This window comes from Bacillus rossius, chromosome 13 (genome assembly GCF_032445375.1).
Source record: "Bacillus rossius redtenbacheri isolate Brsri chromosome 13, Brsri_v3, whole genome shotgun sequence".
Taxonomy (NCBI): Eukaryota; Metazoa; Arthropoda; class Insecta; order Phasmatodea; family Bacillidae; genus Bacillus; species Bacillus rossius.
Genome location: NC_086340.1, coordinates 2,643,881 through 2,667,746, shown reverse-complemented (window position 1 = coordinate 2,667,746; position 23,866 = coordinate 2,643,881). Strand labels below are relative to the sequence as shown.

Here is a 23,866-nt window from a genome sequence, read left to right as displayed (position 1 = left end):
TATTGTAAATGTGTATCGAGTCGTTTTCATGATTCATAGAACAAATATTTTTAAAAATCAAAATTGACACCATTTATTCAAATCATTTTTCCTACACAACTTTGCATTTGATATAAGAGTAATTTCTTACAGAAAACAAATTACGAGCAGCCCTGAAACTTGATTACTGGAGCACATACTGTCTGTAGGCAAAGGAAATGCACGTATTTGGTGTTGGTACCAAAGGCTTGTCTTGGTTAGGGGGGGTGGGGGCCCTTAGAACCTTCAGTAACTCTTTACTTCCCTGATGTTCCTTAGAAAAAACCCTGAATTTTACTCTACGAGTAAATGTTGCATAATTTGATTGCAGATAAAACACATAATATAATAACTCAAATGTTATTTGTTCCAAGATTTTAATTTTTTTTTCCAATAATATTCTTACTGCATAGTTTAAAACTGTTTGTCATCAACTATGGCTGATAATGATTTTGAGGGATTATGATTGGTAAAGTTGATATCGTTACTGGATGACCAATATTATGTTTGTTAAATTATTTACACAACTCTACCTAGTTAAGCAGGTGGAGTTAAAAGATGCCAGATTCTCCCAAATCAAGGGGATTGTATAAAGAGTCATCCATAGCCTTTGATGGTGAAATCGTGTTACCTACAAAAATTAACATGGAAGAGTTTTAGGAGTTTCAACTTTTAAAAGTAAGGCAACAATACAAATAAAATTAATTTAGCCAAGATATATAAAACATTTATTGATTTAGTTACAGTTTGTAGTAATTATATAAGTCAGGTTCTAGTTGTACATACTTAAGAACTCGCAGAATAAAGAATCCATAAAATTATATAAAAATAACAAGTATTACACAACCATTTTTTTTAATGTATAATTAAAATTTTAAAAAAAATTAAAAAATACTTATAAATTGAAAATCTCTTTTGTATTACATATTTATGAAATACTTTGGCTTTATGTACTCCTTTACTCAACATTAATGTATCCTATATTAGAAATAATTTGGTAATGTTACAACAAAAAATTAGAATCTACATAAGTATTCTACATGCAATTATGCAAAACAATTCTGTGTTTTAGGTGCTTTGGCATAGCTTTGGTATGTTTATAAAGGTTAAAAGATTCTTTAAATTGATGGTATGTATGGTACCTGGCAACACAGGATCTAACAAATGTAAAGGTAGGTAATACTGTTATTATTAAGTGACTTACTAATTTTGCACACAGGTCAATATGTGGCCTATTCATGCACTGATAAGTTATTTGACATTATCAAAATAGTAGCTTATTTCATTAAAATACTAAATATTAAAACTCGGTGTGTTATTGAATTTAAATATTGTGTGTATAGCCTATATTAATGATTTCTTTGAAGTGAACTGAGTTATAATTCAATAATGGAAATTGTAAAATATGCTAGACTAAATTTACAAAGTACATGCCTCAAGTCAAATTTAAATACACAAATTCTCGAATGTTTCCGCGAGCCTTTCAAGTGGTGGCAGAGCTGCAGATTGAGCAGTCGAGCATGCCCTACTTCAGTCCTTGTGATTAGCCCCGGAACAATATGCGATGTTCAGTTGTTTTTGCTACATCATTTGAATTGTTTATCAAAAGTATTTGGAACCACAGAGAATTAATAACCTTTTTACAGTCTGGTGTTAGTTAACCATTAGCAGACTGTAGCCGATGAGGCACCTCTTGTGTCTGCCTACCCGGGCTGTTACTTAGTAAAGAGTAGTGTTGACAGCAAAAGCATTTATTTGTAATTACCTTCTTTATTGCAATTTACTCAGACCACGGAAATAAAATGCTACTTGGAAGAGGTAGTAGATCTCGGCCTGATATTGCGTATAGCGAGTATAGACATTTTGCCTGGCAGCTGGAACTGTGATGTCATGGAGTAAGTGGGTGGAGCCTAACTATGTGACAAGGGCAGAGTGCTGGTGTTGGACAGCGTGGTGAAGGCCCCATCAGACTCGCGGACAGCTGCAGCCTTGGTCAACGACTACAAGTGTCCTGGCCCTGTAATGTCGTGAAGTGTGTCGCTGAGCGAAGAGCCCGTAATGGAGGGCTCAAGGCCCAGACTTGGTCTTGGCGACGCGCTGCTTCTGCCGGAACCACCGCTGCAGCAGCTGTGCGGTCAGCGACCCCCCGCCGGGCACGTCGTCTTCCTCTAGGTCGTCGTGGGACGGGGGCGGACCCAGCCTCACCACGGCAGGTGGCCCGGAGTCCTTGCGCACCAGCAGGGACCGCCCGCGACCCCTCGCCGGGGACCTCGCCCCCTGCAGCCCCTGCTCGTTCTCGTCGGAGGACGGCTGCGGTGTCTGGACGGGCGTCTTGGCGCTGGCGTCGGGCCAGTTGTAGGCCGTGTGCATCACGAACCTGCGCACACACATACACATCTCTCCTCAGGGAAAAGATACTGTACAGGCGGAATACAGCCACAAAGATTTATATCTAAAGAAAACATAGAATTTTCTGAAACATAATACCTTATGTGAAAAGTAATTGTACAAACATTATTAGTTAAGAATTTATAGAATGCTGTATTAATGGAATGGCATATTGAGTATAAAATATAATTTGGAATAATTTTTGACATTGTTGAACTATCTTGGTAGCATCGAAATAAGCATGGCTTTCATGAGCAAATGTGTATTTTTTTTTTTTTTTTGCAATTGAAACTGAAGTTTTGATTTACAACACTCATACTTTGCGGCCATACATTTATTTTTTATTTTTGAAACATAAGATAAAACATTGTAACATAGTTCTTGGTTGTACCGTAAGTAAAATAGATACTCTTAAACATACATTGTGAATATTCCCAGCAACGAACGACCACAAAAATCAAGGTGTCCAAATATTTTTTTTCGAAAACTAAACGAATTTTATTTTGTTAGGTTGCGTATAAATACCTGACAGCTCACAGACTTCCAAAGAAAAAAAGAGCATTAGTTATTGAATTGAGTTGCGACTCTTTACCTTCCTTTTTTTCTTTGTGTTTCACACTGCTTGCTGTGCTGCAGAGAGAACCCGTGGGGATTGTCTGGCTGCACGAGTCACACACAGGCTAGCCGCTCACCCTGGGTCCTGGGGAGAAGACGGCGACGTCCTATCGTCGAGCCGCGAGCTGCTGCGCGACAGGTTCGCGTCCCTGCTGTCGTAGCGCCAGTGGTCGCTGTCGGAGTCGGGCGACGGCGGGTCGGCGAACTCCACGGTGCGCTGCCGCTTGCCGAGCTCCGCCCTGCCGGCCGGGGGCTTCCTGGAGGTGGCGATGGCAAAAAGTTCCAACACATCGATATATCGCTGGTTATCGGCCAGAAAATAAATATATTTTCGATGTATCGGTATACTGTAATGTACAAATTTTTACCATATATTTTTATTATATAATTATTATTTAATCACTGAAAAGAATTATACTATAAAACCAGTTACTAGACATACATCCATGTTTCTGCATCCATGTCACCGGCCACTGCCCTTGCCCAACGGTCGACCAGTCACTACAAGTGCATGCTGCAATTTAACAACTTATGAAATTCCTTACTGTGAACTCCTGTATTTCCCTTTTCCCACTTATTTTAAATAATAATTTGTTGTTTCCCAAAACCCTTCTATCCACCATTTTATCATTTATTCTGCCATTTTTTACAGATAATTTTAATAAAAACTGTTACTTGAAATATATTATTTTATTTAAAATCGATACAATCTTAACTTATTGTATCGATATTTAAAATATCGATATCGAATTACATTTTAAGACTGAAATATCGCTATTATCGGCATATTGATATATCGTTGCCATCCCCACCTGGAGGACGAGAGCAGCCCCCGTTTGCCGCCGGAGAGCTGCCTGTCACGCTCCGCCAACGCGGCCTCCACCTCCTGGGTGATGTCCCTGGGCAAGGCCCCGTCCTTCCCCGGGCCCATCAGCGGGGAGTGCCTGCCGCTGCCAAACCTCTGCCACTGCCTGCCCGTGACGGCCTCCTCCAGCTCCCGCATGTCCTGCGCGTACTGCCCGTTCTTGTGCGCCTCCCCGCCGTCGTCGGCGGGGTCCAGGCTGAGGTACGCGCTCGTCCTGTACAGCGACCTCTTGCTGCCCTCCCGCTCGCCCCTCGCCAGGCCCTTGTCCAGCACCGCGTACGCGGCCTCAATCTCGCGCCCCAGCTCGTCGGGGATCTCCATGACGATGGTCCTCGGCGGCTCCTCTTCTGGGTCGGCGGGTCGCTGGGTCGGCCGCAGGCGGGGCGGGTCCACCGGCGTCATGGGCAGCAGTTGCACCGCGCCGGGCCTCTTGCGCTCCCTGAAGGACACCGTCGGCACCCGGGTGACGTCGTCGGCCTCGTCGCCCGAGCTGGCGAGCTGGGCAGGGGACAGGCACCACCAGCGTCACTCTGAACAGCCTTGCATCGCTCATCAACACAGAGCATTGCTTACGATCCTGCAGTCTAGCGGTTTGCACCACAGAATAAGACATGGAACACAACCACTAATGCTGCACATTAAAAGAGGCCACTCCAGTGTTTCAGGGGCACTACGCAACCCGCGTTAACCTCATAAGATTCAATGCTATTTTCATTTTGCTTATAACTAATTAACTAATATAGATTTCGAAATGATGCTTGCTTGATATGTAAGACAACGATGCTCTTATCAAAGCCCCTTTCTTCAAAAACGTGCATAAATTATGGTTCAAACCTAGACAATACACTTATGCATATTAGTAAAGATTAGAATAAAACCATAATTTATGCACGTTTTTGAAGAAAGGGGCTTTGATAAGAGCATCGGTGTCTTACATATCAAGCAAGCATCATTTCGAAATCTATATTAGTTAATTAGTTATAAGCAAAATGAAAATAGCATTGAATCTTATGAGGTTAACGCGGGTTGCGTAGTGCCCCTGAAACACTGGAGTGGCCTCTTAAGTTTGCTGCCTGTTCTACAATGATGTCTTAGCTTTAATTTAAAATGTACAATCCCTACTAAATCACTGAGAACGAAATTTATTTTATAGGTACAGATGTTCTTCGACGAAAAAAAAAAAAAAGTATTCTATATGAAATAGCTCTTGTTATAATTTAAATCGGCTATAATAAATTTCTTGATACCGACAAATGTATTCTCAAGTCAATTACTGCATTTTAAAAAAAGCGTTTTCTAATTATATACGATGTTTTATAAGTTATCATGAACATAGTCTATAAGAATATTGTCCCAATCTATAGGAATGTGATAACTGACAAGCAAGCAACAATTTAAGATGTATATGGTTCACTTCCTTTATTCAAAAATACCAAAAGTATTAGCTCAGCAATAGTTCAGTATTATTTTATTTTAAAAAAAATTATCATAACCACGAAACTGCTGTTTCACATCAACCTAACATTATGAAATGAACATCATGCAGTGGGAATGGTTTGATAGCAACCTGCGGCGGATGGTCGCTTCTGCTGCTGATGTCTTGTTCCCTCCGTCGCTGAGCGGACGTCGGTTTGGGCGAGTACTTCTTGAATGTGGGCTCCTCTAGATCGCGACTCGAACCTGAAAACATACTCATAGATAAATATACAGAATGTTCGGAAATTGCAGGCAGGAAATGCCCAATAAGTATTTTTTATATGTCGGGGAATATATCTGGAAACGAAACCATGTAGAGTTACAGTTTAAAACAGCAGCGCGCCCTCTGTACTCTCGCATACATTCGCTGGCACTTTTCGGCACCTCTTTTGGCGATTTATTACCACACTTGTCTACGAACTGTGGCTTGAATAATTGTCCAAAGCCTTGCGCCCTGCAAGTCATGATGTGTAATAATGAAGCTGTGCTGTGGGTCGAGGATTGATGCTTGAACGATCCTCATGAAAATTACCTTTCATGGAGGACCTGAGCTGGGCCAGGATGGAGTCCTGTGTCCTCGACCTGGAGCTGAAGGCCGGAGGCGGCGAGGTGCTCCTGTCGTAGTCCTCGTCGTGCAGAGCGTCCCCCGAGGTCACGTGACCGTTCTCGCGAGCCGGGGAGCTGCGCCCCTTCGCCGACCTGCCGGCACCAGGCGCCCATCGCACTTCGTGGGAGTGGCGACCAACAGAGGACGTAGCATTTCATGCAGGGCCGCAACTAGGGGGGGGGGGGGGCGCACGCGGGGCAAACGCCCCGGGCGCAAAGAGCTGTGGGGGCGCCGAAATCGCCGGCTTGCATTGTAATTCCTACTACAACTGGTAGTGGGCAGTGGCGTAGCCAGGATTTGTGTATGGGGGGTGTTAAGAAGCATGCCCCCCCCCCCCGTATTAAAGCGCGGGGTCTGGGGGTCATCCCCCAGGAAAATTTTGATTTTAAGGTGTATTTTAGCAGATTTCGGTTCTTAAATTTAAATATTCTAATGGTAAAATTTTTATTAATTTTAATATGAAATTTGTTTGAGTGATGAATAAGAAATTAATTAAAGATTTGGTGCTAAGGGTGGGGCGGGTTCGAACCCCTAAACCCACCTCTCCCCCCCCCCCCTGGCTACGCCCCTGGTAGTGGGTTCATACGTGGAAGTTACAGTAGCACAGAAACTGTTACATGTAGGTATGGAAAATGCTTAAATAACACAATTTTTCCGTGAAAGGGCCCCCGGATCCCCCCCGCGCTTTAATGGTGTGGTATGTGCAAAAAAAGAGGGGGGGGGGGGCGCATGAATCCATTCATGCCCCGGGTGCCAGAGACTCTAGTTGCGGCCCTGATTTCATGTAGCAGAATGAGAATGGAGCATTGATGGGATGAACGTTTGGAGGGGAAAAAAAACGTGAGCTAGTCTTTTAGTACCTACTCACCAGTGATACGTAAACATCTAACCTCAGTAACGAGACAATTCAAGTGTTCCCACGTTTCAAATACACTTACCAAACAAAACTCGGACAGTAAAATTAACATAGAATTTTTTTTTTTTAATAATCCCGAGCGTGATGAATATAAGAACATTGTGTTTTCTACCACTTTTCTGGGCGGGAATCACTCCTAGTTTCCGCACCCGCCGCTAGAATTCGCTACCAGAGGAGCTATTTCGATTATCGTATCATTCGATTTGCAGGGTGTAAGGTTGCAACTATACACTGAAATGGCCCAGATGAAAGCGAATAAAAAATTTAAAAAAAAAAACTTAACACACGATTACTGTGACCTCTCTATGTAAGGTTGTGTGTGCTATCCTGCTATGGAACATGAAATGGAACTTGTGGTGAGTGATCATGCCGGTAATATGAATATGTGAATGACTTTACAAATAAAAGACAACTTGTCGAGTATGGTGCAAAATTAACTAAAATGAATTCACAATGCTTATTTATAAACAAATATTTTTTATGAATGACAAAAAATATGAAGTAAAAAGGAAAATGACAACATCTCCGCGAGAAGGGGGGGGGGGGGGCCAAGCTATACTGCCACTTCCGCCGTATAAATTAACTGGGTAGTACCTAACTAACATATAACATTTCGAGCAGACACATAAGTCACCATAAACTATGAGCACCTAGTTACCACTACCAAATAAGTGTGATAATGATCATTAAAGTGGAAAAAACAACTTTAGCCAATAGTTCTAGTTCCAAGGATGACATCCCAGTGTCAAATTTGGCGCATATCTGCAAGCGAAAGGTTCCTACATTTGCCATCGCACAACCTTTAAAGGCAGCACCCTGGTTATAGCATCTGCAAAAGTGAAATGCGAAGTGAAGCTAATTCACGACCTTTCAGTCCTGAATTCTACAAATGATGAATTTTTTTAAATTAAAACTTTAAAAATCGCTCAAATTGCCAGCAATCGCATTTTTTCCCCAGCTAGGTTGAAGGATATATCAGCTGCTCGGGCATCGCCGAAGAGAGACTGGACTGACAGAGATGGGCGCAAGGGATTTAGAGCATGATGTAGTCCTGAACAGACATTAATGAATAAATGAATGAGTAAATGTGACAATAAACAAATATACGACTCCAAGAGTTATGCAATAAATTATGGACTAAATGTATCAATGAATAGATTATTTAGCTCATTAATGAATGAAGAAAGAAAGAATAATTCATGTACTTAAATATCTATGAAATAGGTAAAGAGTGAATGTATCAATGACTCAACAAGCATAGCATGTACCCATTTTTGGTGCCGGGCTGGTCGTCCTGCAGCACTGGCGCGTGGCCATTGGACACCCGGTGCGCCGGCCCCAGCAGGTCCACGCTCCTGGTGGCCTCGTACACGATCTGCCCCACGTCGGTCTGCGTGGACTTGGCGGGCAGCAGAGCGCGCTTGGCAGCGGCCCTGTAGGCCTTGCGCCTGCGCGACCCCGTCAGAATGTCCAGCACCATCAGCAGCGCCGTGAGGAGCGACAGCGACCCCAGCACTGCCGAGTACACCTGGAGCTCGGGCAGCGTCGTCTCCAGCGACCCGAACACCACGCTGCTGGCCGCCGCTAGCATCAGTACTCCAAGCCCCAGCAGGAAGTTCTCCTGTACAGCGTCGACCAGTCACCTCTCAGGCATGTCTCCAACACCCCAGCACTGACGAGTACACCTGGAGCTCGGGCAGCGTCGTCTCCAGCGACCCGAACACCACGCTGCTGGCCGCCGCTAGCATCAGTACTCCAAGCCCCAGCAGGAAGTTCTCCTGTACAGCGTCGACCAGTCACCTCTCAGGCATGTCTCCAACACCCCAGCACTGCCGAATACACCTGGAGCTCGGGCAGCGTCGTCTCCAGCGACCCGAACACCACGCTGCTGGCCGCCGCTAGCATCAGCACTCCGAGCCCCAGCAGGAAGTTCTCCTGTACAGCGTCGACCAGTCACCTCTCAGGCATGTCTCCAACACCCCAGCACCGCCGAATACACCTGGAGCTCGGGCAGCGTCGTCTCCAGCGACCCGAACACCACGCTGCTGGCCGCCGCTAGCATCAGCACTCCGAGCCCCAGCAGGAAGTTCTCCTGTACAGCGTCGACCAGTCACCTCTCAGGCATGTCTCCAACACCCCAGCACCGCCGAATACACCTGGAGCTCGGGCAGCGTCGTCTCCAGCGACCCGAACACCACGCTACTGGCCGCCGCTAGCATCAGCACTCCGAGCCCCAGCAGGAAGTTCTCCTGTACAGCGTCGACCAGTCACCTCTCAGGCATGTCTCCAACACCCCAGCACCGCCGAGTACACCTGGAGCTCGGGCAGCGTCGTCTCCAGCGACCCGAACACCACGCTGCTGGCCGCCGCTAGCATCAGCACTCCGAGCCCCAGCAGGAAGTTCTCCTGTACAGCGTCGACCAGTCACCTCTCAGGCATGTCTCCAACACCCCAGCACCGCCGAGTACACCTGGAGCTCGGGCAGCATCGTCTCCAGCGACCCGAACACCACGCTGCTGGCCGCCGCTAGCATCAGCACTCCGAGCCCCAGCAGGAAGTTCTCCTGTACAGCGTCGACCAGTCACCTCTCAGGCATGTCTCCAACACCCCAGCACCGCCGAGTACACCTGGAGCTCGGGCAGCATCGTCTCCAGCGACCCGAACACCACGCTGCTGGCCGCCGCTAGCATCAGCACTCCGAGCCCCAGCAGGAAGTTCTCCTGTACAGCGTCGACCAGTCACCTCTCAGGCATGTCTCCAACACCCCAGCACCGCCGAGTACACCTGGAGCTCGGGCAGCGTCGTCTCCAGCGACCCGAACACCACGCTGCTGGCCGCCGCTAGCATCAGCACTCCGAGCCCCAGCAGGAAGTTCTCCTGTACAGCATCGACCAGTCACCTCTCAGGCATGTCTCCAACACCCCAGCACCGCCGAGTACACCTGGAGCTCGGGCAGCGTCGTCTCCAGCGACCCGAACACCACGCTGCTGGCCGCCGCTAGCATCAGCACTCCGAGCCCCAGCAGGAAGTTCTCCTGTACAGCGTCGACCAGTCACCTCTCAGGCATGTCTCCAACACCCCAGCACCGCCGAGTACACCTGGAGCTCGGGCAGCGTCGTCTCCAGCGACCCGAACACCACGCTGCTGGCCGCCGCTAGCATCAGCACTCCGAGCCCCAGCAGGAAGTTCTCCTGTACAGCGCCGACCAGTCACCTTTAAGCCTAGTCTACAATTGCAATGTCCTAACCTGTGTCCTAAGGACACTCGTCGGTGATTGGTCCACGTGACCCTCTGACGCCATGCGTCATGTGGGCGAAGGTCCGAACCTACTTTGTCCGAAGACATTCGTCAATTTGAACTTTTTGACCCAACCTGTGTCCTTTGGTAGCATTGAACAGCAACAGAACACTAACGATATTCGAGTTTCCGGTTCTCGTTTGCAAACATCACGAAAAAAAAAATTGATAGTCATTTACTGCACTCTGGTGACAACTTTAGAAATCAATAGTTTCGGACATAGGACACTACAATTGTAGACAAAGCTGTTTTCCGTGCGTCAATGTGACGTCATTCACGTTCGGACAAGGGCGCGGACCACGCACTGGTTAGGACAATTGTAGACGGGCCTTTATCCATGCGTTCTTGTCATAGCGATGTCATTAGAGAAAGCACTGCTTATACCAGGGATGGCGGGGAAGATACTGGCCATGGCCTATTGTAGAGAACCATGCCACCTATAACCTGCTGTGACCTGGGCGCATCGTGGGAAAACCGAAATCAGGTTGGCCAGACCAGGATTCGGAATCGGGTCCTCAGGAACATGAACACCACTCTACTCGGACTTATAAATAAAATGTAAATTATCATGAATTTTTTAGGGACTGCACAACCGGCAATGAGGATTCCGATGTGGGAAAGGTACAGAAATTTCAATTTCAAATTTGAAGGAAGATATCGGAAATGCTTGATATACCCAGATAATGTGGCTTCTTAATGTACTTGAGTGCCCAGCTAATCTGTATCAAAAAGGTACTAATTTCTTTATTTCAGGTTTAAAAAAAAAACTGTACATGTATAATGTAAGTTGCATAAACTACCTAATTATCGTCAAGATTCAAATTTAAGAATAATTTAAAATCAAAGTTTGTTTTAAATGTATGAGAAAATAATTTAGTACATTTTTAAATCAAAAATCTACATCTTATTTATTCTTGTGGAAAAGAGTTATTTAATTTGAGACTTCTCAATATTATCCTTACTGTTCTCATTTATCTCTGCTTCTATTTTTATTTTTTTTTTGTAATTTATCTATCTATAATTAATACGCAAAAAGTTTCATTTCTGTCTGTATCATAATAGGCAAATTTGAAATTTTTGTCATGGAAAGTAAGGGAAAAGTCAGAGAAATTTTTCGGGGACATCCTGTCGTTATTTTATTTTACCCGCCAGCCTGGTCTGCAGCGGGGGCATTAGAGTGTTAACCGTCGACCAATGAGAACAGGCACTGGGAAAGAGGAATCGCCCGTGGCACATAGTAAGGAACCGTGGACGGTGAGCTCGCCACACCGTGGATGGTCAGACCGGCATTCAAGGGAAGCCTTCTTTTCACAGACGAGAGAGCCAAACGCCCGATCGTGCATCTTCGGTTTTTTTTTGTTCATTGTAAATAAATATGGCGGTGTTGATAAAAGGAAAGACCATAAACAGGGCAACGGTATTTATTTGTACGCCGCCATATTTTTCGGTTGCCGTGTGTTCGTGAATGTTTATTTTGGACAACTCATGATAACTAATGGTCAATTAGGTTAGGTTAGCTACATTATAAATACTTTAAAACATTGTGGACGGTTGATTTGGTTAGGATAGCTACATTAAAGATACTGTGAAATCATGTAAACGGTTTCCTAGCGCTGGATAGCTACATATTATAAAGTTATTTGCTAAGCAACCATAAAATGATTTTTAAGTATTTTTAATGTAGCTATACTTACCTAATATAACCAACCATCCACAATGTTTTAAAGTATTTATAATGTAGCTAACCTATCCTAATCGACCGCAAAACTTAATGCCACACCGGTTTATACAATGAGATAGAACGGCGTATGACGTATGAGTAAGCTACATCCCAAATAAATACACCTGTTATGGTACGGGGGAAAAAAAGCGAGCATGAACTTCGGGGAACTTCGGGTGTGGCTCTCTCTCGCTTGTGAAAATAAGGCTTCCAGGGATTCAAGCCCCAGGAGCTGCCTCGCAACTGCAACTGCGGCGGGGACAGAAGGCTGACCCTTGACCCAGTGGAGAGGGTTCACCTCGGGCACTGACCATCGGCGCGCTGGTCAGCCCGGAGGTCACGTGGCCGATGAGCAGCCCCAGGCAGATGATGGCGTAGCCGCCGTACGCGATGTCGGCGAAGATGGAGCCGTCCTCGCTGAGCGCGATCCTCGTCAGGTAGTTGGTGTCGGGGAACAGGCGCTCCTGGCGCAGCTCCTCCAGGTCTCCGAACCTCTTGTACACCATGCAGGTCACGCACAGCGCCTGCAAGCGTGCGCGCTCCATCGGGGACCTCACCGGCACTTTCCACGTGGCGACGGGGACTTGCCAGGAGAGCCTTGCTCGTTTCCAAGGTTAGATGTTTACACATGGGCGTCGCAAGGATATATTTTTTGGGGGGGACTTCAATTTATTAAGTTGTTGAAGAATATCCATCCCCTGGAAAAAAACTCCCCCGGGAAAATTTGGGGTTTGAAGGTGCAAAAAGGTGGTTTTTAGGCATTTTTTCTTTCCTAAATATTCTAATTATAGTTGGTTGCAATATATAATTTATTTGATCAGATCGGCTCGACTCGACTCGTCTCGGCTTTCTGATATCGGCGCGCTTCGGTATCAGACCTGAATTTGATTTCACACGAAGATCGAATTAAAAAGTGCTCGCATTACCACGATTGGACTAAATGCACCATGCGCAACATATGGGTTGGATCACAGAAATCATATTTTTAATATAACTACGAAACTTAATATATTATTGGAGGGGACGAAATTGAAGACTTTTATTATTGAGGGGGACGTGCCCCCCCCCCCCCCGGGTTGCGACGCCCATGGTTTACATATCACTGGCAAGTACTGAAGGACTCGCTCACATTTTTTTGACGTGACAACGTCTAATAAATCGATGAACGCCAGCTGCACGCACATTATCCCGTTACGCTGTGTCCCGTTACGCTCATCGTACGCTTGCGCCGCATCTACCGCTCTTCCGCTCGATTGGAACAACCATCGATTTGACTTTTTCGAGGGCACATTAAACTTGAAACACTCCCATTCGTTTCCTGCTTTTCCTATCATCGTCCTTTCCTTAACAGAATAACACAGATTGGAAGAAGTTAAATAGCAAACATGTATAAAAGTTATAGTTAAAATTATGTCTTCGTTAAAGTAATAAACATGTTTGAATTAATGAGTGCAAATGAAAGTAAATTTATCAATTAAATTGTAGATTTCATTTCACTCCTTCTTTGTATCCATACAAAATAATTATAATTCAATAAAAATGATTCGATTTTATTAATAAGAGTATGCAATCATTTTATCAATGTTTTATTATGACGTTGTCACGTTAATCTATCGTCCGTAAACCGAATTTACAGACAACCATTTGTTTTTTGCACAGTGAACAATCTTTTATCTGGCAGGTTTGGGACCACTATCATGCTAGAATTGTGATTTTTCTGGCGTATCGAATATCAAGATACATGTCTTTTAATGGCTTTCACGGCCATTGTATGAAGTAACTTGGCTTCTGGGTTGTAGCCACGTCCTTGGCGAATAATTCACTGACGTTTCGGGTCGACATTGCAGTCACCTACCCTAGTTACCTACTGTGGGTAGGTAACTGCTCCCTGATGATGGCGACTGCAATGTCGACCAAAACTTTGGTGAATTATTCGCCAAGGACACGGCTACAACCCAGAAGCCAAGCTACTTCATTTGGTAAAATTTCCAAGTTAAACAGAAGCAATTCTTTAAAAAAACACAAATGTTTATCTTTAAAGTTTTGGTTACTAAAATATTTTTAATCGTTCAAAACTATTTATTACTACTTACTGAGGACGGGGAGGGAGTGGAATGGGCTGGGGGAGGAAATGGTGGAGGTCAGGGATGGGAGGGAGCTGAGGAGAAAGCTGATGGAGGGGGGGGGGGGAGAGGGGAGTGAGTGGGAGTTCTTGCCACCGGGTGAAAGCCCAATTGCAGGTTAAGTAATAATAATAATAATAATAATAATTGGAGACCAGGATGACAGTAATTGTGGATGATTGCATAGTGTATGAGGCGGTGGAAGAAGCAGTTCTGCAAGTTGACTTGAACAGAATGTAACAATAGACGGAGCAGAATGGGATGTCGCTGAATGTTGAAAAGACGAAGGTGGTTAGGTTCACGAGGAAGAGTGTATATGGGGAAGGGGCGGGAAATAAAGGAAGCCGAATAGTGTTAGTACTGGGGGTGACCCTACAAAATAACCTGGGTTGGGCAAAACAGGTTCAGCGAGTAAGGGTAGGAAGGCTCTTTGTGGCTACTTGCCAGGACCCTGCAAGGGGTAAGGGAGAAGACATACTCCACATTAGTCAGGCCAGTGATGGAGTATGGGGCTGTGATCTGAAACCCCTACCTAGTGACCGTTTGCAAGGGAGCTGGAGAAGGTGCAGCAAAAAGCCGCGAAGTGGGTGACGGTTATAAGGAATATAAGGGAAGGGCAAGAGGGGGAAATGCATAGTGCGACTGAGATGATTAAGAAGCTAGGTTGGGAAGCATTACAAGGGAGGAGAAGGGTGGAAAGGTTAGTCAGACTCTATAAGGATATGAAGGGAGCGGGGGCTGGGAGCAGCTGGGGACTAGGATCACAGAGGTGGGTATAAAAAGTGTAGAGAAAATGGGCGGAAGGTCCAGAGGAACTGAAGGTGAACGGAAAGGGGTAGGTTAGCTTTTCTTGGCAGGACTGTTAGGGAGTGGAATGGGTTGGATGAAGAGATGCTAGGGTTGAAAGATGCAAAGGATCTGATGAGAATGATAGTTGGGAAGGGGGGGGGGGGGTATAAGTAAAAAGAGAAGACTCCTTGCCACCAGGTGAAAGTCCAATTGCAAGTGTAATAGACAGTTAATCCCCGATTGCTCAAACATTAATAATAATTAAAAAAAAAAAAAAAAAAAACCTACCTAGTATCGAATGTAACGGGAAAACTCGGTTCTGTTGAAGACTGATACCGTAATTCCCGGTTCCGTACATCGGTTACGGTTCCGAGTACCTCAGTGCGGTGTTACGTCTGCAGGCAACACGTCTACACGCCAGCCAGAAGCACAACACCAGCACCACGCATTGCACCAGACGTGAACAAGGCATTCTACCGCAGGCTTGCTGTTACGGTCCACGATGCATGTGAGATAGTCTTACCTTCGGATTTGCTAGAGTTAATTAAAATACCTACGTAAACACAGCAATTCTTATAAGAAAAAAAAAAACAAAAAAAAACAACTCGACTTATTAACTCTTGATTTTTGTGCTAGTTATTGCGTTGGACTTAATTGTATCAAGTTGCAAGTCTTGATGTCTACTAGGCATACATACTGTTACGAACGTGAGCAAGGCCGGGACACGTGCAGGTGCAGAGCTGGCTGGCGACTGCCGCAACACGATATGCGCCGCGCGCGCCTGGAAGATAACAAGGGTTGTCGCTTTTCCCCCTCCTAACCACCACTCCCCGCGCGGTGCCCTGCCTTTCACACGTAACTGACACCGGACAGCTGCGGAGTTACGCGAGCCGCCGACACGTGTTTCCAGAGATTTCTGCCATCGGGTCGGCGCGGAATGACGCGACTGGCCCCAGCCGCGCTCGGGAGTTCTGGAAGGTGACTGGGCCTATATATACGTGCCCAGGACGCCAGCAGTCAGTCAGTCTTAGTTTAGAAGAGTATTCAGGCGGGAGCTTCCCCGCGGCGGAGTTTCCGGGGCGATAGTGCCGCAGGTGCGGCAGAGTGGCGAAGTCCTTGGACGAAGGTTCCAGGGCGGATCCTCGGCGAAGGCAAGTGCGTCGGCGGCGGCGGAGTCCCACGGCGGAGATCCGCGAGGGGCGCTGCGGCGAGAGTTGCGCCAGAGGTGCGGCCCAGCGAGGTGTGTCGATTTTAAAAACGAGTGGCTAGGGAAGCAACATTATTTTTAAGTGCAATTGATTATTCGCCATTTTATAAGATTAATTGTGACATAAGTTGTGACATAAGTGTGTGTAGTAAAATCTTTAATTGGGCTATCCTTTACGAACCCGCGGTAAATCGTAACAATACATTCATTCGTATCGAGCGAAAAAGCTAAACAATGAAACGTTTAACTGACAGTCAGTATTCGAATCCCGGCCCACCCACACTCGTCCAGCCCAGGCAAGTCCCAGGTGGAGCAAGGCTAGTCCCAGGTGGAGTCAGGCCGTGCCGTGGGAAGACAGCCGCACTCATGGTCGCCGGCGGGTGAAGGCCGCGACCCGCCGCAGGATTGTTCCTGGCCACACGACCTTCCCAGCGGGGCCCGGGATTCCCGCGCGGCTATCAGCCGGGACCGGGACCAGTCTCCCAGAACAGGCGTGTGTCGTCACGGCACTTCCTGTGCCTCTGGTGTCTCCCGACGACCCCGTGTGTCTCCGTGTGTCTCCGTGTGTCTCCGTGTGTCTCCGTGTGTCTCCGTGTGTCTCCGTGTGTCTCCGTGTGTCTCCGTGTGTCTCCGTGTGTCCGTGCGCGGTCCCACTAGTCATGGCGCCAATCGCTGCCATGGCTGGCCAATCCCCTCCTAGCACATGATGCATGCGACCCTCTCCCTGCATGGCTAATCCCAGCATGACTAGGCGTATAGGCTTCGGCCTGAGACGCACCTAGGTCCCTCCCTAACCCGGACCCCTCCAAAATACACTTAGTTTTAGTTAGGTTAGGAAAAAAAAAAAAATCCACTAGGCACAGCGCTCCTACTACTTGGCTAACGGCTGCGAGGGTTGGACATTTGAAAAAATATTGTTTTTAATCATTTTATATTATGTCTGAAGACTACTTGAGAAAAATAAATGTAGTACAATGGCCACTATTAAGTAGAAATTGCTATCTATTTAACTACCGATAGTTTAATTTACAATCAAATGTCAAATATTTATTTTTTTTATGCAAATTAGCTTTTATATCATTAATGTTCATATTTTAAAGTAAATATAATTTTATTAAAATGATATTTTTAATCTATACTATTTAAAATAGAATATTTTTTCCCGGATTTTAAAATCATAAATATATGATCGTGAAGACAGCGAGACGATGTTTCGTTTTAAGTATTGCCATAATACATAACCGTATGTGGCATATGGAACATTATGTTTCCAAACCCTCGGCGAAGCCAGGTGTCGCAGAGCGACAACCCGGTGCGTGATATACGTGTCGCGTGTCACTAGTCGCTCCACACACGTGTCTAGCGACCTCGCCGGGGCGTTGACCTGAGTCGAGGAAGACGGTCCTCTGTCGCAGCGACCGACAACGCACTCGGCGGCTGTGGGAACACCTAGAGGACCTGGGTGGCACTCGAGGGCGCAGCACCTCTGGCCCTCGTGCACTCGAGGGCGCAGCACCTCTGGCCCTCGTGCACTCGAGGGAGCAGCACCTCTGGCCCTCGTGCACTCGAGGGAGCAGCACCTCGGGCCCTCGTGCACTCGAGGGCGCAGCACCTCTGGCCCTCGTGCACTCGAGGGCGCAGCACCTCTGGCCCTCGTGCACTCGAGGGCGCAGCACCTCTGGCCCTCGTGCACTCGAGGGCGCAGCACCTCTGGCCCTCGTGCACTCGAGGGCGCAGCACCTCTGGCCCTCGTGCACTCGAGGGCGCAGCACCTCTGGCCCTCGTGCACTCGAGGGCGCAGCACCTCTGGCCCTCGTGCACTCGAGGGCGCAGCACCTCTGGCCCTCGTGCACTCGAGGGCGCAGCACCTCTGGCCCTCGTGCACTCGAGGGCGCAGCACCTCTGGCCCTCGTGCACTCGAGGGCGCAGCACCTCTGGCCCTCGTGCACTCGAGGGCGCAGCACCTCTGGCCCTCGTGCACTCGAGGGCGCAGCACCTCTGGCCCTCGTGCACTCGAGGGCGCAGCACCTCTGGCCCTCGTGCACTCGAGGGCGCAGCACCTCTGGCCCTCGTGCACTCGAGGGCGCAGCACCTCTGGCCCTCGTGCACTCGAGGGCGCAGCACCTCTGGCCCTCGTGCACTCGAGGGCGCAGCACCTCTGGCCCTCGTGCACTCGAGGGCGCAGCACCTCTGGCCCTCGTGCACTCGAGGGCGCAGCACCTCTGGCCCTCGTGCACTCGAGGGCGCAGCACCTCTGGCCCTCGTGCACTCGAGGGCGCAGCACCTCTGGCCCTCGTGCACTCGAGGGCGCAGCACCTCTGGCCCTCGTGCACTCGAGGGCGCAGCACCTCTGGCCCTCGTGCACTCGAGGGCGCAGCACCTCTGGCCCTCGTGCACTCGAGGGCGCAGCACCTCTGGCCCTCGTGCACTCGAGGGCGCGCCACCTAGAGGCCCGCGCCCCGAAGGTCGCCGTGGCGGGGCCGACGGCCCGTGACAGCAGGCGGAGGCCCGTCTCGCCCCACCGGGCCGCGAGTCTGTGCTCGCTCCAGCGGACACCTCTGCTGTCCCAGACACACTTCCGGAGCAGGTGTCGCGACCACGAGACTGCCGCACCACTGTCTCTCGGACAATCCCGCCGACACGAGCCACGCAGGACAACAATTGTGTGGGTGCTCTGACTCCAAGGGCGTAGGAACCGCGGGGAACATGGGGGACGTGTCCCCCTGAACTTTTTGGGTGGAGGGGACTGTCCTCCCCCCCCCCCCCAACTTTCTAGACCGTGATATTTTTATTTTATAATATTATTCTGCCCAACTTTATTTGTAATTTCTTCACTCATCAAATTTTATCTTAAGGAAACAATACTAATTTTAACATCGATGTATCCAATGGTTAGATACAAAAACTGCTTAAAAAGTGCTATTTTGCACTTTTAAAAATCAAAATTTTCCGGTGGAGGACCCCCGGACCCCCCGAGGTAAGAGGGGAATGGGTTTACATGACATCAAAATCATTATTTGTCCCCCCCAACTTTATGAACACAGCTACGCCAATGTCTGACTCCCGATATCTTCTTGGTTCTCGATGAAGTTCCAACCGCACAGCGCCAGACGCACTCGAGAACTCATGCAGAAGTTCCAGTGGGATGTTCTTGATCGTCTCCTCGTACCCAAGATCTGTCTCCAAGTGACTGCCCCTCAGCAGGCCAAGAGGCCAGTGGCTTGCGTCGCTCCCGCTTCTACGATTACGTCGGAATTTTTTTTTTAAGTCCCTAAGCTTTACCTTAATTACATCACATTTAAACATCGTCTTTATGGAGTCACCCGGTAACATGAGTTGAAATATGTGCTTTCTAAAAGCTGTCCTAACGAACGAACGTCGGTTTTCTGCAGCGCAATTACGTTGACTGTAATTTAAGGGCTCACGTGCGAAGTAAAGAGCTTCCGGACAAAACAACGCGATTTGAAAACAACTGCTCGAGATATCCGATCGTCGTCTGTTTACGAAACTTATCGAGGAATACGCCGAGAGAGGATGAGAAGTTCCGTTTCATGATCAATCATTCCAACTATAATTTTAGCGTGTTTTCAGCATACTTCATAGGCACGAAACTCGATGGCAATCGAGGAACTTTCTTTGTTTCTCAGTCATATGTTGTTATTGTTGCCCTACGCAAGACGAGAAGACTGCGCCGGTACAGAGGCGACACCGCGCTAGAAGGAGGACGCACCACAACGCCGAAATACCAAAATGCCGAATGTTCAATAACGCCGAATGCCAAATTGACTACAACGCCGACAGCTATAAAACTGCTGTGTACCACAACGCCGAATTACCACAACGCTGAAATACATTAACGCCGAAAAATGTCATCGCAGGACTGCCACAAAGGTTAGGTTAGGTAAGGTTAGCACACAAATTCATTCATTTGTTTTTCATTTTGCTCCTGTGCCCCCCCCCCCCCCTCCCCGCAGCAACATTTTTCGGCGTTGTGGTACACAGCAGTTTTCTAGCGGTCGGCGTTGCGGTCAATTTGGCATTCGGCGTTATGGTATTCGGCGTTATTGTACGTTCGGCGTTGTGGTAACGACCCTGCTAGAAGCACCAGCGAGCGACTACAGGAAAGACATGCGGGTGGAATTTATGTCGCATGAAGCATGGAGCATGAGGCGGGAGAAAGCGAGCGAGTCATAACGAAACATTGATGAAATGATTGAATACTTTTATGAATAAAATTGAATCAATTCATTGAATTATCACTATTTTGTATGGATACAAAGAAGGAGTTAAATGAAATCTACAATTTAATTGATAAATTTACTTTTATTTGCACTCATTAATTCAAATATGTTTATTACTTTAACGAACAGATTATTTTAACTATAACTTTTATACATGTTTGCTATTTAACTTCTTCCAATATTTGTTATTCTGTTAAGGATAGGACGATGAAAGGAAAAGTAGGAAACGAATGGGAATGTTTCAAGTTTAATGTGCCTCGAAAAAGTGCGTAACGGGACACTTTTTTTATGTTTGCAGCCGGCGTTCATCGATTTATTAGACGTTGTCACGGTTCGCAGGCCGCAGCGAGCTTCATTCGCTAAGCCGACGGAGAACGAAGGTAAGTTGCCAGACCTGTCCATACGACCGAGACAACGGTCAAACTGTGCATACCGTCTGTGGGACTGGCGTGATAACAACGCGAGGTGTCCAAACACAAAAACCTTGGAGCTTCCGATATTAGTCTCTAGTGCAGTGGTTCCCAAACTTTTTTCAGCTGGCGACCCACCTTTCCTTATCGGAATACCTCCACGGTCCATCAGTCCATGGTGGAGTAAAAAAAAAAAAACCTTATTTGTATCGTATCCCTTCCTTATGTATATATAATGTACCATTAAAAAAAGATATGCTTTATTTTAAGATACCGATTGATTTTTGATGAACATTTTGTGTTCTGATTTGAAAATGGTTGACAAAATATAAGCACTTTGTAGTAAAACAGTTGTTTATTTAACAACAGATTATGTATTTGCACACAATTCGATTTGTTTTCGATTTTTTTTCTTATCTTTTCTGAAGGTTTATTCGATGGTTTCTGATAGTTTTAGGATCGAGTCGCGACCCACCTGTAACCCTTCCGCGATCCACCGTTTGGGAACCGCTGCGTCCAGTGTGTTTGTCTGAGCTGAGCGCAGTCTGTTGCGACTGCAGTCCGGTCTCCAGACACCCAGACACGTGACGAACAGAAAGCAGTTGACGTGGGGAAGGCACCCGTCATGCCGAGGGAAGCCTTCATTTCACAGGCGAGAGAGCCACACCCGAAGTTCCCCGAAGTTCATTCTCGCTTTTGTTTTTCCCGTGCCACAACAGGTGTATTTATTTGGAATGTAGCTTACTCATACGTCATACGCCGTTCTATCTCATTGTGTAAACCGGTGTGGCATCAAATTTTGCTGTCGATTAGGATAGGTTAGCTAAATTACAAATGCTTTAAAACATCGTGGATGGTTGGTTATATTAGGTTAAGTATAGCTACATTAAAAATACTGTAAAATCATTTTATGGTTGCTTAGCAAATAACTTTTTAATATGTAGGTATCCAGCGCTAGGAAACCGTTTACATGATTTCAGAGTATCTTTAATGTAGCTATCCTAACCAACTCAACCGTCCACATTGTTTAAAAGTATTTATAATGTAGCTAACCTAACCTTTTACAATGAACAAAAAAAAAAAAACCGAAGATGCACGATCGGGTGTTTGGCTCTCTCGTCTGTGAACAGAAGGCTTCCCGTCATGCATATGGCGAGGATAAAAACACGCGCATTGGCTCGAACGAGCTCGGCAATCCACGTGAACCAGAAACCACGGTGCCCGGACCAGGCCTTTCTGGAAGAGACCAGTCCAGTGTTTCCCCGCTGCGAGGCCTGTCACAGCACTCGCGGCTCTTCACCCAAAAATATGGGGGGGGGGGGGGGGTGGTCTGTAAAGTCGGTTTACGGACGATAATTTTACGTGATAACGTCATAAGAAAACATTGATGAAAAAATTGCATACTTTTTTAATTTTCAAATATTATTTACAGTTTTTTGCAAATTTTAATTTAAAATAATTTGTTTAAATAAAATCACGAACAATTAAGTTAAAAAGCCCGCTTTAACCTGTTTGATATTATAGAAGATTTTCTCGCGCGGTGGTTGGGCGGTTCTCTCAAGCTCTGCTCAGGCGGAACGTGACAATTTTTTCGTACGTGCAGCTGGCGTTCATCGATTTATGAGACTTTATCACGTCAAAAAAATAAAATTTCAAAAATTGAAATTTTATGAGTACTACGCTAACTTCAGTTGATCCTCGCGCAAACCCGCATTTTGAAATCACAATACTCGACTGTGAAACACCCAACAACGGAGAGAACACGTGACTCAGCAGTGACTATCTCGTGACTCGTGGCCCATGCTGGGACTGGGATAATCCTGCCAGGACCCTACGGGATGATGGGAGGAATGGCGTGATGAATGACCGGTGGTAAACTGGAGCACCCAGAGAAAACCAAACATGTCCGCGGCAACTTCCACCGCAGTTCCCCGGAGTGTGAGGAGAGTGATCAGAGCACTCGATCACTATGCCCCATGCCCCCCCCCCCCCCAAATTCCCGCTATGGCCCAACGAGCGCAACCGTGTAGATGTTGTGGAGGAAAATGGAGGAAAAGATTTTATGGTGAATCTGCAATGTTATGGGCAGGGCCACGAAGAAGAAAAAAAAAAAAAAAACAAGTGGCAAATAATTTCGTTGAGGCCCCTCCCCATAACTGAATGTAATACTATTTAAACACCACAATGAAAAAAAAAAAACAATTTCTGTGAGAGCTTGATGTCATGTGATCTATTCCTCGACCCGCCAGCTATCTGGACGTGTGCAGGTTGGAGCGGCACACACTAATCCTTGTCTTAATAGGCATTTATTTAAACTTTTATCTTCTGGATATAAACCCCGAGGTGTATGCAAGAAGGAATATTGTTTTCCAAATTTGATTCTGCATAACATTATTAGCCACTACATTCTCTTTAATTATTTTATTTTGGTTTAAGGGTATAATTCTTTTATATATATTTTTAATAATCATTTATATAGATTATATGATTATTAAATGTGATTATATATGTATATATACATTTCAGCAACATATATTTGCTTATGTAAATTTCCGTTAGTCCCTTTTTCTTCTTCTTTGAATTGTGTGGCCTGCAGCTCTACGCCAAACGGCCAATGGTTCAATTTGTTTCAGTGCAATCATCAATTTCAATTCGTAGGTAATCAAATATCAGCATGTAAATGTCACACCCATGCCTTAACCCGGGACTCGGATCCCAGGACCCCTCGCACCGTAAGCCGGTGTTCCGTTAGTCAAATCCGTTTTAGAGCCGGTCCGCACATAATCCCGTTTTAAACAGCACATTTCTGTGGTGTTATGGAAGAGAGGGTTAAGCCAAAAAACATCAAATTTTAAGAGAGGTGGAAGAAAGTCAAGGATTATTTGAAGGACATGCCTTTTGACACTTTATATGGTTTGAAGTTTTGTGTTGCCTGTGTAAGATATCGATAGTTAATAATATAACGACTAATATTTGATCGTGAAAATAATATTAAGACTTTCTTCCACCTCTATTAAAATTTGATGTTTTTGACTTAACCCTCTCTTCCATAACACCACAGACTTGTACTTGCTCCGGTGGTGGTTGGATCACCATGCGAGGGAAGGTTGGAGCGGCGGTCTGTACTCACCACCTCCAGCACCTTGATGACCACCCACTTGTCGCACGCCATGCCTGCTGCGGGCTCGCACCGC

At 46.5% G+C, this 23,866-nt stretch overlaps 1 protein-coding gene across 3 annotated transcripts; it reads right to left on the bottom strand.

Annotated features, from left to right (window-relative positions):
• Positions 1–723: 723 nt before the first annotated feature.
• On the bottom strand, positions 724–23,866 carry LOC134538100 (uncharacterized). Of its 3 annotated transcripts, XM_063379120.1 has the most exons (8): positions 23,803–23,866; positions 12,214–12,426; positions 8,154–8,506; positions 5,895–6,061; positions 5,454–5,566; positions 3,834–4,384; positions 3,099–3,278; positions 724–2,395 (listed from the first exon to the last, which is right to left on the bottom strand). In XM_063379120.1, the coding sequence occupies exons 1-8, from the start codon at positions 23,842–23,844 to the stop codon at positions 2,086–2,088; spliced, it is 1,929 nt and encodes a 642-aa protein (XP_063235190.1). In that variant the 5' UTR covers positions 23,845–23,866; the 3' UTR covers positions 724–2,085. The 3 variants fall into 3 exon arrangements, with proteins under 3 accessions (XP_063235190.1, XP_063235192.1, XP_063235191.1); XM_063379122.1 differs by lacking the exons at positions 12,214–12,426; positions 23,803–23,866 and having other exon boundaries at positions 3,099–3,260; positions 8,154–8,551; XM_063379121.1 differs by lacking the exons at positions 12,214–12,426; positions 23,803–23,866 and having other exon boundaries at positions 3,099–3,284; positions 3,840–4,384; positions 8,154–8,549.

Coding starts and splice junctions, on each gene's coding strand:
- LOC134538100 (XM_063379120.1), bottom strand. CDS start 23,844: ATGGCGTGCGACAAGTGGGTGGTCATCAAGGTGCTGGAGGTG. Junction 6,062..8,153: donor CAGCCCGGCACCAAAAATGG/GTACATGCTATG, acceptor TGGTGCCGGCAG/GTCGGCGAAGGGGCGCAGCT. Junction 2,396..3,098: donor TCTTCTCCCCAGGACCCAGG/GTGAGCGGCTAG, acceptor GTGTGTGCGCAG/GTTCGTGATGCACACGGCCT.